We start from the raw sequence: 12,217 nt of genomic DNA, 5'->3' as shown, positions 1-12,217 counted from the left end.
ACATTTACAAAATATATTCCACAAATCTAGACACCACCTTAATAAAAACATGGATTTGTCTGTCCATTATATATGACAGGCTCCCTCTTCCTCTAGTCTAAAATCACAAGATACTGATTAGGATAGAAATATAGAAATAAAACAATGTTTTAGGGCTGTAATTAACTAGTACTTGAAATACTTTGGGTAGATTGTTGTTGGAGGATTCAAAATAAACACATAGGGTTTCCCTGGTGGTGCAGTGGTTGAGAGTCTGCCTGCCGAGGCAGGGGACATGGGTTCGTGCCCCAGTCCAGGAAGATCCCACATGCCGTGGAGCGGCTGGGCCCCGTGAGCCATGGCCGCTGAGCCTGCGTGTCCGGAGCCTGTGCTCCGCAACGGGAGAGGCCACAACAGTGAGAGGCCCGCGTACTGCAAAAAAAATTAAAAATAAAAAAATAAACACATAAACATATCCACACAGGGGGCAGGTATAAAGATGTTCATTGCAGCCTTGTTTATAATAGAGAAAAGCTAGAGGCAACCAAATACCCATCAGTAGGGCTTTGACGAACCCCGATACATTAACACAGTAGAATGCTATCTGAGGGTTCAATGAATGAGCTAGGTCTAAATATATCTATTAATAGAGGATGGATATTAAAAACCACATTAAGTAGGGAAAAAAGTCACAAAATATTATATACAAGATCAAACAATGGCTTCTATAGAATTTGTTTTAAATATCCAAAATAACATATTATTTATGGTTCCACATATGCAGTAAAAGTGCAAAAATATAGACTGAAAACATAAGTACTAAATTCATGACAGTGGCTCTCTCTGGGACAGGAAGAGAGAGAGAATTTAAAACTTCTTCGGTTATAAATTTTTTTTCTTTCTTCCATCTTGGGTGTGTGGTCCATGGAGGTTTGACATATTCAACTTTATGTGTTTTGTATTTTTTTCAAAATAAAAAAAAAAACAAGATGGGCAAAAAAGGCATATACTTGGAAGTGCAATGGTGAATATTGTTTTGCAAAAATGCTCCTGAGATTGGAAAATAACCAACATTACATAACTTCTAGTGGCTGCATTTAATTTAACAACTGTCTGGTATTCGGGAATGCTGGTTAACATTTAAATGGAAGCACAATGCTGGGACATCCCTGAAGTCTAATTAACGATACATTTCCTTGCCACAAGTATTATTTCTAAAATTTTATTTTCTCGAAATTCCCTTTATATGTCACATACAAATCCCTTCTCAAGATTTTTGACCAGAACCTCTTAGGCATTTCTAAGTTGCTACTGTCCTCACATCAACAAGAATGCCTTCTTTGTTCACAGCCGAACATTTAAGTGGTGATACAAGTGCTGGAAACAGTGGAGAGATGTGTTTTTCTTCCTGTGACTCCTCACCCCTCCACCTCCCCCAACCTGAAAAAAGAAAGAAGTGTCTGAAATAAAATGGGTCTGGATTATTGTGTCAGTTAAATTATCTCATGTCTTTAAAACAACAAAAAAATTTTTTTTTGCAAAAACAAAATACAGCAGAGCGAAATTATAATTTTTTCCCTCTAAATGTTCTTTCCTTGAAAAATAATTGACTTTTGTTTCACATTAATTTTAAAGATCCTAATGAATATTATGGATTTCTAAAAGACCTAAAGGCATCGTGGAGCACTGACAAACATTATTATGCAAATAGCCTAACTGGATTCAGAACTTCACATTGCCTCTTGGAGGATAAGAGATAACTTCCGTGGTTAGAAAGGGCACAGGCAATGCTCTGACCCTGACAGTCACAACAGGACTCACCTGGCTTCCTGCAAAAACTTTCTTCTGCTTTTTCTTGAAAGGGTGAAATTGGACCACCAGGATTTCCAGGCTCTATTGGCCCTAAAGGTGAAAAAGGAGAATCTGTAAGTATTTTAGCTTTGAGAGCAGAGGAAGAATATCCAAAAGATAGAATTAAAAATATATTTCTTAATCAGCCCCAATTCCATGCACCTTGGTTGCCCCTGCCATAGGGAACAATAGATCAGATATTTGAGCATGTACTCTAGTCAAGGTACTAAGTTTTTTACAGGTATTACCTCACTTAGTTCATTTTTTAAAAAATCACCCCCATCCTTCAGATGAGGAAACTGAGGCACAGAGAGGTTAAGTAACTTCTGTAAGTTCACACAGCTAGGAAGTATTGAAACCATGAATCACTCCTAGGCAGGCAGATTCCAGAACCCAGGGTTTAAAAATCACTAAGCTGGGCTTCCCTGGTGGCGCAGTGGTTGAGAGTCCGCTTGCCGATGCAGGGCACATGGGTTCGTGCCCCGGTCCGGGAAGATCCCACATGCCGTGGAGCGGCTGGGCCCGTGAGCCATGGCCGCTGAGCCTGCACGTCCGGAGCCTGTGCTCCGCAACGGCAAAGGCCACAACAGTGAGAGGCCCGCGTGTGGCAAAAAAGAAAAAAAAAAAAATCACTAAGCTGCCATGCTATAACTAAACATAATAACTCAAATGAATAATAAAAGCATCTTTGGGCTTCCCTGGTGGCACAGTGGTTAAGAATCCACCTGCCAATGCAAGGGACACGGGTTCGAGCCCTGGTCCAGGAAGATCCCACATGCTGTGGAGCAACTAAGCCCATGCGCCACAACTCCTGAGCCTGCGCTCTAGAGCCCGTGAGCCACGACTACTGAAGCCCACGTGCCACAACTACTGAGCCTGCGTGCCTAGAGCCCATGCCCCGCAATAAGAGAGGCCACTGCAATGAGAAGCCCACACACCGCAACGAAGAGTAGCCCCCGCTCACCACAACTAGAAAAAGCCCGTGTGCAGCAATGAAGACCCAATGGCAGCCAAAAATAATTTAATTAATTTTTTAAAAAATGAAGCATCTTTGGCAATGACAGTCATTTTTCAGGCAGCTTTAGAATCAGTGCTGTCACTCATGTACTCCGAAGTTCTCCTACTTCAGGAATCATGCTTGCCCTTAGTATTCCATCCAGGCCAGTAACAGCCCTTCCTGGGACTCTCTGGGAAATCTCATGTGTCCCACAAATCCAGTCTGGTGTCTGCTGCCCCGTCCATCTGCCCGCTCACTCCTGATACTCCACACTTGTGGGCACGTCTCCCACCTCTTACCTACCTCTCTGGGTCCCCACTGACTCCCCTCCATGCTGGAACACTGACACTCACCTTCTCCTAATTTCCACGTGACCCATAACAGCCCAGTCCCTAAGATTTACTACAGTTCTACTGGGATAGCTGGGACTTATAGAGCAGAATAGAGAAATCTGAATGGGTTAGAGCAGTGCTTCTCATACTAAATGTGAACTTAAATAACCTGAAGATCATTTTGAAATGCCAATGCTAGTTCAGCAGGTCTGGCTTGGGCTTTTTACCAAACCCACGTTCAGCTGCTGATGGCTCATAAGCCAATAATTCGAGAGGCACATGTCAGTAGAAAGGAAAGATGCTTTAATCAGAAAAGCCAGCCATCTGAGAAGATGGTGGACTTGTGTCAAGAGACCAACTCCAAAGATTCTGCTCAGCCAGGACAGTTTTTAGAGGGAAAAATGGGGGAAGGATCTCAGTGAATCATTGAGGCAGGAGGTTGGGTTCTGCATCTTTCTCCATTGCATGCAGACTGGCTGACTCTTTCTTCAGATGTTGTCTTGCCCGTGTGATCTGCCAGCAGGAGAGTTAGTCATATTTTAACTGCTTAATTCTTCATTCTTACTTCTTTTCATCTAGGAAAAGAATCAACAGGTTAGACAAGGCATGGGGTGCATTCAGGACAGCACAAGTCAGGAGTTAGTTTCAATTGCTTAGTGATCTCATTTTTATATTTAGGTTCTTTTAAGTTTAGAAGGGAACAGAAATGGGCAAACAGGAAAGGAACAAAAGAGCTGCTTTCAGCCTGAGTGGCTGTATTTCTCAAAGTCCCAGGCCGTGCTCCTGCTGTGGGTCCCTAGACCATGCTTTGCGTAGCAAGCGCTGGAGGATGTCACAGTTCCTAAGGGTTTCCCTGTGGTTCTCCGTCCTGCCACCAAGACCCAACCCCCTGAGACTACCTTTCGCCCCATCTATCTTACCCAGGAGAAACCAGCTTCTTTTCCTCTCAGTTCTTCTCCTTGTCAGTTCCCTCTGAAACCCTGAATTATCCCACACCCCTTACACGTCTTTGCCTGCCTCTCTTCTCACCACCCCCCACAGGAAAAAACACAAATATCACATTATTAGCAGAGCAGTTTAGCTCTTTGTGATCTCAACCTCTTTAATACAGAACAGGATGTGGACTTAACTTTGCATAATAACCAGAAGGCCCGAACAGAACAATAGTCTTCATCCAGATCTGAATTAGGAGCCTGAATGGTACTTTAAAAGGGCACTTTGTTCCCCGTTATAGGAAATTTAGAACAGGACCGGGTTAGACATCAGAGCTGAAATATCGTCTGGTTGAACCCCAGGATCTTATAGATAAGGAAAAAGAGGCTCTAAAATGTAGAAGACTTGTCCCAGATGGTAGCCATTGGAACTAGGACGAAACATCAGGTCTCTCGATAACCAGGCTCCTGATTTTGGTTCTTTTTTCTTTTACAAGCAGTTACTTTAGTCAGTGTGGCTTGACAGAGGTCCTAGATAAGCAATGTGCTATAATCAGAAACAAGCAGTTACAAAAGCAATGTTGCCCATTGCTCACATCTAATTAACTTCGTCTCCTATCTTAAAACTCAAATTGATTTTTAGAATTAAGACTGAAAAGCAAAAATATAAAGCCCTAATCTAATATATAGAAATTATCCAATAATAAGAGATGTAATGATGTTGGATAGATATGGGTCATATTAGTCAGAGTAGGTAGGTTATGCCTAGTAACAAATTAGCCCTGAAAGATCTATGGTTTTAACCCAAGAAAGGTTTTCTCTTGCTCATGCTGCCTGCCCAGCGTGGTCGGGAGGAGTGGGTGTCCTGCTGTACACGACCCTCAGTGACCAGTCACCAGGCTGATTGGCACCCAGGAGCTACGCCATCTGCTAGGTGCAAACTTCTCAGCCACCACTGCCAGGGTAGCAGGACTGGAGGATGATGAATGGGCTCCTTCAAGCGGCATGCATCACTTCTGCACACATTTCACGGTCAGAACTAGCTGCCTGGCCTCACATAACTGCAGGGAGCTTGGAAACGTCAGGGAGAAGATGGGGGCCCACAGTGTCCAGGTCATGGGACACGAGGCTTGTTCAGTAACCGCACCCCTCCCGATCGTGACCTGAAGGTCAAGCCCCTAAGAGGACCTTTGAGAGCAGCAGTACCTACCATAGTGGTTCTCACACTTGCCCTTGACTTTCAGATGCAAAAGAAAATTACTAAAATTACTAAGTTACTAAAAATGTGTGGTATCCATCTTATTGTCAATTCACTCCATTCAAATAATAAATCGATTACATTTCAAATCAAATCAAACAGACTGAGCAAGCAAAGCCTGGGATTGAAGTCAGACTGCCTGGATTTAAATCATCAGTGACCTCTTACTGATTCTGTGACCTTGAGGAAATGGCTTAATTTCTCTGGGCCTCAGATTACCCCTCTGTAAATGAGTGTACTCATCGTACCCAGCCTGTTGACACAAGAGGGTAACTGTGTTAGTGTATAAAAAGTGATTAAAACAGGTATAAGTGTTTTATTCAATACATGTCAGCTACTATTGTTATATCTGTAAAACTTTAAATTCCCTAATTTAATAAACTTTTGTTCGACACCAATAGTGTACCCCAGAGTTGCTATGATAGTCAAGATGAATTATATCTCTACCTTCACAGAGTTTATTGGCAAGATAGACAAGGGAACATACAGTGGACGAATGCTGTTTTAGGGGAAGTAACTCAGTTACTCAGAAACTTTCTGAGTCTCTTTCCTCATTCCTGAAATGGGACAATATCTCCCTCACAGCCCTGTAGTGAAGGTTAAATGACATCATGATACATACCTTCAAGAACAGAAGTTAATAAGGGGAAGCCTCCCCGTGTGTGTGTGTGTGTGTGTGTGTGTGTGTGTGTGTGTGTGTTAAGGGTGGGTTGTGGTGTTAGTAACACAGTGACAACAGGGGCAGTGTTACTTAATAAGGGGCATTCCTTCAAAGCTTCTGTCTCTCCCCAGAACCTTCATACCTAGACCCAACAAGAACTAGTATCAGTTCCACAGACTTGTACTGTTACTCACCCAGTAATTAACTGCCTCAAGCCATTTTCATTAAAAGAAAAATGAAAATTAGTAAAGTATTTTTAAAATAATGATTTTGCATTTTTAAACACTAATTTAAACTCTGTATTTTTAAGCACCAACTGAAGTAACTGGAAAAATTCAAATGAATGTCCTTCCACTGATCACTCTGGCATCTTCACATTCATTCTGCCTCTGATTGGATGTGTGTGTGTGTGTGTGTGTGTGTGTGTGTGTGTGTGTGTGTGTGACCATCTTCTATCTGAACCATGCAAGAGGAAGCTGTGGCCTTGGACCGCATTGTAATTTGTCAACCACGCAGGATTCTCAAAATAACATTGAAATGATTAACTTACTGTTCATTTGGAAATATGAAACGGTTTTTAAATTCATTTTCGTATGGTCCTTCTAAGCTGCATAGGCAGACAATGTGACATTCTGGATCACTGCATGTTTGCAATGGAGTCTGAGTTTGGCCTGCAGGATTTACCCACATCCAGGTTTGGAGAGATTATTCCTAAAAGCGTTTATAAATGATTCTGTTTTCCACCCATTTTCCTAGGGTGAACCCTTTACAAAAGGTGAAAAGGGAGATAGAGTAAGTAGATGTTTTATCACTGTCTTGGGTTTTCTACTTCATTTTCTTTCTCTCTGTTTTCTAGTATGTTTACTTTGGAGTCTAATACATTTGATAAGGTCAGCTCCCTGAGCATTTTACTTTTTCCTCTGTGAATTTTGACTCTTTTATTTTGATAAATGAGAAATTTTAAACCTTGTTAAGTGTTATCATGTGATGACACTTCCACATTGGCTTTGGGTACTGTATATTTTCTTTAACCCATTACTATTTGTGACTGGACATGAACGTGATGAAAGGTATACACTAAGGATATTTAAAATACAAAATTAATATGTAAGATACAGATTTTTTTCAAAAATTTTGTTAATGATACAAATTGGATTTCTCAAACAAGAAAGGATCAATGATAAGTCATGGAAAATAAGAAAAGCAAACTCATTATAGCCAATGTTGTCCTCTTTTGTGTAACCTTAATTTTTGTGTGTTTTTTTGTTCCGTTAAATACATAGACCTGAAAGTAGAATCTCTATGACATATCAACTTAAACTTTACTCTTTCTTTTTCGCCCTCATCTGCAGTTTTAGTTCTCTTGAGATACAAGATGAACTGGCAGCAAATTATAACAATGTCAGCTAAGTAGGGAACTCAGTGACCGCTAATGGACCATGATGGTTAAAGTGTCAAAAGTGACATTGGGGAAAAAAACTGTTACAGAGAAGAAAGAAAAATAGGAAATTATTGTTTATGTATTAGCAATAATTATTTTAAATCATATTTTAGAATGAACCCTCCTTGACTTCACCATGTCTTCCATAATTTTCCCCTTTATTGTATGTCAGCTAGTGGGGAAGTAGATGAATTGCAGCATTAGAGATGCTCTTCTCCATCCATATTTAAACATTACACATATGGTCCTTCTTTCATTTACAGGGAGAACCTGGAATAAGAGGATCACAGGGAATAAAGGTAATCCCCTGACCCCCTTCTCTTGCATCTCCGATGTAATGAGATTGTGAAACATTAAAATAACCATTTCACTTTCCTTCCCACCCATATGTTTAGGGCGAGCCTGGAGATCCTAGCCCCCCTGGTGTAATAGGAAGCTCAGGACTAAAGGTATATAAGAAATAACTGAGACGAATGAGGATATTATTTTGAAGTTATAGCCATTTCTGTGTAAAACAAGGAACTCTGATGGACCACTCATTTTCATCACAAATGTTCTCAGAGACTTTATCATGTTTCCATGGTGATCTCCCCGATCCCCACATTGGCCGCATTTATTACCTACATGGTAACTGGGCCTTATGGATCACAATGGGATTTTTAAGCTCTTTTCAGACCATATTCACGATAGCATCCTAAAAGCTTTAAGAGTAAACAGTGTGAGCCATGTCTATGACCCTGAGCTGTATTCTCAAAGAGAACAGGATTCAGGATTCAATTTCCTAATCCAAAATGATGCAGCCCAGAAGTGTTTGAGTTGCCCACGCAGGACTCTACAGGAGCGACCCAAAGAAGACCAGCTGTTGGGAGGTGCTGGAGAGATTCGTGTGATATGCCCCCACCAGTGGGCAAGGCAAGTTATCCAGGCCTCACCTACTGGTGAGAACAGACTCATTTAAGTGACAACATCTTGAAACTATCTTTGTAGGCCCAAAGCACGTTTCAGTGTTATATAGAGGAGGCTGGATGGTGGAAAGTCAATCTTTCTATAGATAAAGGTCACACCATGTTTTACATATATTCAGGTACCATCTAATTTTTATCAAATTAAAGTACATATCACCTTCTATTTAGGGTCAGCAAGGACCCGCAGGCCCTATGGGACCCAGAGGACCACCAGGAGATACTGTATGTATAGTAGATGCATGTGTCTTTGATATTTGGAAATTAAATTGAGACTAAAGCATGTTTTTTTTTTGTTTTTTTGTTTGTTTGTTTTGCGATACGCGGGCCTCTCACTGTTGTGGCCTCTCCCATTGCGGAGCACAGGCTCCGGATGCACAGGCTCAGCGGCCATGGCTCACGGGCCCAGCCGCTCCGCGGCATGTGGGATCTTCCCGGACTGGGGCACGAACCCACGTCCCCTGCATTGGCAGGCAGACTCTCAACCACTGCGCCACCAGGGAAGCCCCCTAAAGCATGTTTTAAAGAACATCAACATCTGTTCATGTGACTGAGTTATACTACATTTTCCAAAGGCATGGGTCATCTCTACCAATAAAACTGAGCACACCTAATGTCAGGGGCTGTTGAGAACATTAGTATCTTCATATAGTCATACGAGGTCCTTTTGAATATTAGCCTAAGAAATCAGTCTTTGAAACCCAAGTTAGCATTTCCATTATACATCATTATAAATGGCTTTTGGTTCAATTCTCCATCCAAGTAAGATACTTCCAAAGCTTCTGTTGTTGTCTTCTTGCAACATTCTCCAAAAAGGGCAAGTCTTTTGGCTGAAAATATTTATATAATGCAATTGGAGAAAGGTCCTCCGGTTGCATTAAACCTAGCTTTACTCAGCACACACACACACACACACACACACACACACACACATACACACCCTCACACCGTTTAAATGTACTTTTTTTTTTAATTGAAGTAGTTGATTTACAATATTATATTAGTTTCAGGTGCACATTATGGTAATTCAATACTTTTATAGATTATATACCATTTAAAGTTATTACAAAATAATGGCTATTTTTCCTGTGTTGTACAATGTATCCTACTTGCTTATTTATTCTATACACAGTAGTTTGCACTTCTTAATTCCCTTACCCCTATCTCCTCCCCCCTTCCCTTTCCTCCACTGGTAACCACTAGATTGTTCTCTATATCTGTGTGTCTGTTATATATTGTTATGTTCAATCATTTGTTTTATTTTTTAGATTCCACATATACGTGATAACATACAATATTTGTCTGTCTCCATCTGACATATTTCATAAAGCACAGTACCCTCTAGGTCCAGCCACACTGTTGCAAATGGCAGAATTTCATTCTTTCTTATGGCTGAGTTGCATGTATATGACATCTTCTTTATCCATTCATCTATTGATGGACACTTAGGTTGCTTCCTTATCTTGGCAACTATAAATAATGCTGCTAAGAACATTGGGGTGCATGTATCTTTTTGAATTACTGTTTTCATTTCCTTTGAATATATAACCAGGCATGGGGTTGCTGGATCACTAAGTAACTCTATTTTTAGTTTTTTGAGGAACTTCCACAATGATTTCTCTAGTGGCTGCACCGATTTACATTCCCACCAATAGTGCACTAGGGTTCCTTTTTTGCCACATCCTTTCCAACACTTGTTATTTGTAGAATTTTTGATGGTAGCCATTCCGACAGGTGTGAGGTGATACCTCATTGTGGCTTCGATTTGCATTTCCCTGATGATTAACGATGTTGAGCATCTTTTCGTGTGCTTGTTGGCCATCTGTATGTCTTCTTTGGAAAAATGTCTATTCAGGTCTTCTGCCCATTTCTTAAATCAGGTTGTTTGTTTTTCTTAATATTGAGTTTTATGAGCTGTTTATATGTTTTTGATATTAATTCTTTATCAGTCATATCATTTGCAAATATTTTCTCCTATTCAGTAGATTGTCTTTTCATTTTGTCAATGGTTTCCCTTGCTGTGCAAAAGCTTTTAAGTTTAGTTAGGCTGCATTTATTTATTTTTGCTTTTGTTCCCTTTGCCTTAGAAAACAGATCCAAATATATTGCTACAATTTATGTCAAAGAGTGTTCTGCCTATTTTTTCTTTTAGGAGTTTTATGGTTTCAGGTCTTACATTTAGGTCTTTAATTCAGTTTGAGTTTATTTTTGTATATGGTGTGAGAAAATGTTCTAACTTATTGTTTTACATGTAGCTGTCTAGTTTTCCCAGCACCACTTATTGAAGAGATTGTCTTTTCTCCACTGTATATTCTTGCTTTCTTTGCCGTAGGTTAATTGACCAATAATTGGTTTATTTCTGAGCTATCTATGGTTCCATTGAGCTATGTGTCTGTTTTTGTGCCAGTACCATACTGTTTTGATTACTGTAGCTTTGTAATATACTCTGAAGTCCGAGTGTGTCATATCTCCAGCTTTGTTCTTCTTTCTCAAGATTGCTTTGGCAATGTGATGTCTTTTGTGGTCCCATATAAATTTTAGGATTATTTATCCTAGTTCTGTGAAAAATGCATTGGGCAATGCATTAAATCTGTCGATTGCTTTGGGTTGTAATGACAGTTTAACAGTATTAATCCTTTCAATCTATGAACACAGGGTCTTTCCATTTCTTTATATCTTCTTCAATTTCCTTCATCAGTGTTTTATAGTTTTTAGACTATAGATTTTTCGCCTCATTGGTTAAGTTTATTCCTAGGTATTTTATTCTTTTTCATTCAATTTTATATGGGATTATTTTCTTGCTTTCTCTTTTGGATAGTTTCATTATTAGTGTATAGAAAAGCAACAGATTTCTGTATATTAATCTCATATCCTGCAACTTTACTGAATTCATTTGTTACATCTAAAAGTTTTTTGGTGGAGACTTTACAGCTTTCTATATATAGTATCATGGCATCTGCATATAGTGACAGTTTTACTGCTTTCCTTCCAATTTGGATGCCTTTTATTTCTTTCTCTTGTCTGGTTGCTGTGGCTAGGACTTCCAATACTATGTTAAATAGAACTGGTGAGAGTGGGCATACACATTTTCTTCCTTATTTTAGAGGAAAGGCTTTCAGCTTTTTACCACTGAGTATGATGTTAGCTTTGAGTTTGTCATAAATGGTGTTTGTGATGTTGAGATATGTTCCCTCAGTACCAACTTGGATGAACATTTATCATGAGTGGATGTTTAAGTTTGTGAATTGCTTTTTCTGCATGTTTTGAGATTATCATAATTTTTACCCTTCTTTTTGTAAATGTGGTGCATCACATAGATTGATTTGCAGATATTGAACCATCCTTACATCCCTGGAATAAATACCACTTGATTATGATTCCTTTTATAAATTCTTGAATTCAGTTTGCTAATATTTTGTTGAGGATTTTTGCATCTATATTCATCAGAGATATTGGCCTGTAATTTTCTTTTTTTGTAATGTCTTTGTCTGGTTTTGGTATCAGAGTAATGGTGGTCCTATAGAATGAATTTGGCAGTGTTCCCTCCTCTTCAACTTTTTGGAATAGTTTGCGGAGGAAAGGCATTAGCTCTTCACTATATGTTCGGTAGAATTCACCTGTGAAGCTCTCCAGTCCTGGACTTTTGCTTGCTGTAGGGTTTTTTTTAATTGCAAATTCAATTTCACTACTAGTGACCAGCCTGTTCAGATTGTCTATTACTTTCTAATTCAGTGTTGGATGGTTTTATGTTTCTAGAAATTTGTCCACTTCTTCTATGTTGTCCAATTTTTTGGCATATAACTA

At 39.7% G+C, this 12,217-nt stretch overlaps 1 protein-coding gene across 1 annotated transcript in view; it reads left to right on the top strand.

The window, feature by feature from the left end:
• The window catches only part of COL19A1 (collagen type XIX alpha 1 chain), a 352,057-nt gene that overhangs the window by 279,421 nt on the left and 60,419 nt on the right, over positions 1-12,217 (top strand). The window contains exons 19-23 of the mRNA XM_067702906.1: positions 1,842-1,904; positions 6,767-6,802; positions 7,715-7,750; positions 7,847-7,900; positions 8,585-8,638. Coding sequence (XP_067559007.1) covers positions 1,842-1,904; positions 6,767-6,802; positions 7,715-7,750; positions 7,847-7,900; positions 8,585-8,638 — 243 coding nt within the window. The remainder of the gene's footprint in view (positions 1-1,841; positions 1,905-6,766; positions 6,803-7,714; positions 7,751-7,846; positions 7,901-8,584; positions 8,639-12,217) is intronic.

The sequence above is a fragment of the Pseudorca crassidens genome, chromosome 13 (assembly GCF_039906515.1).
Source record: "Pseudorca crassidens isolate mPseCra1 chromosome 13, mPseCra1.hap1, whole genome shotgun sequence".
Classification (NCBI taxonomy): domain Eukaryota; kingdom Metazoa; phylum Chordata; class Mammalia; order Artiodactyla; family Delphinidae; genus Pseudorca; species Pseudorca crassidens.
Note: the sequence above shows the minus strand (reverse complement) of the source record. Positions and strands in the feature narration are given on the sequence as shown.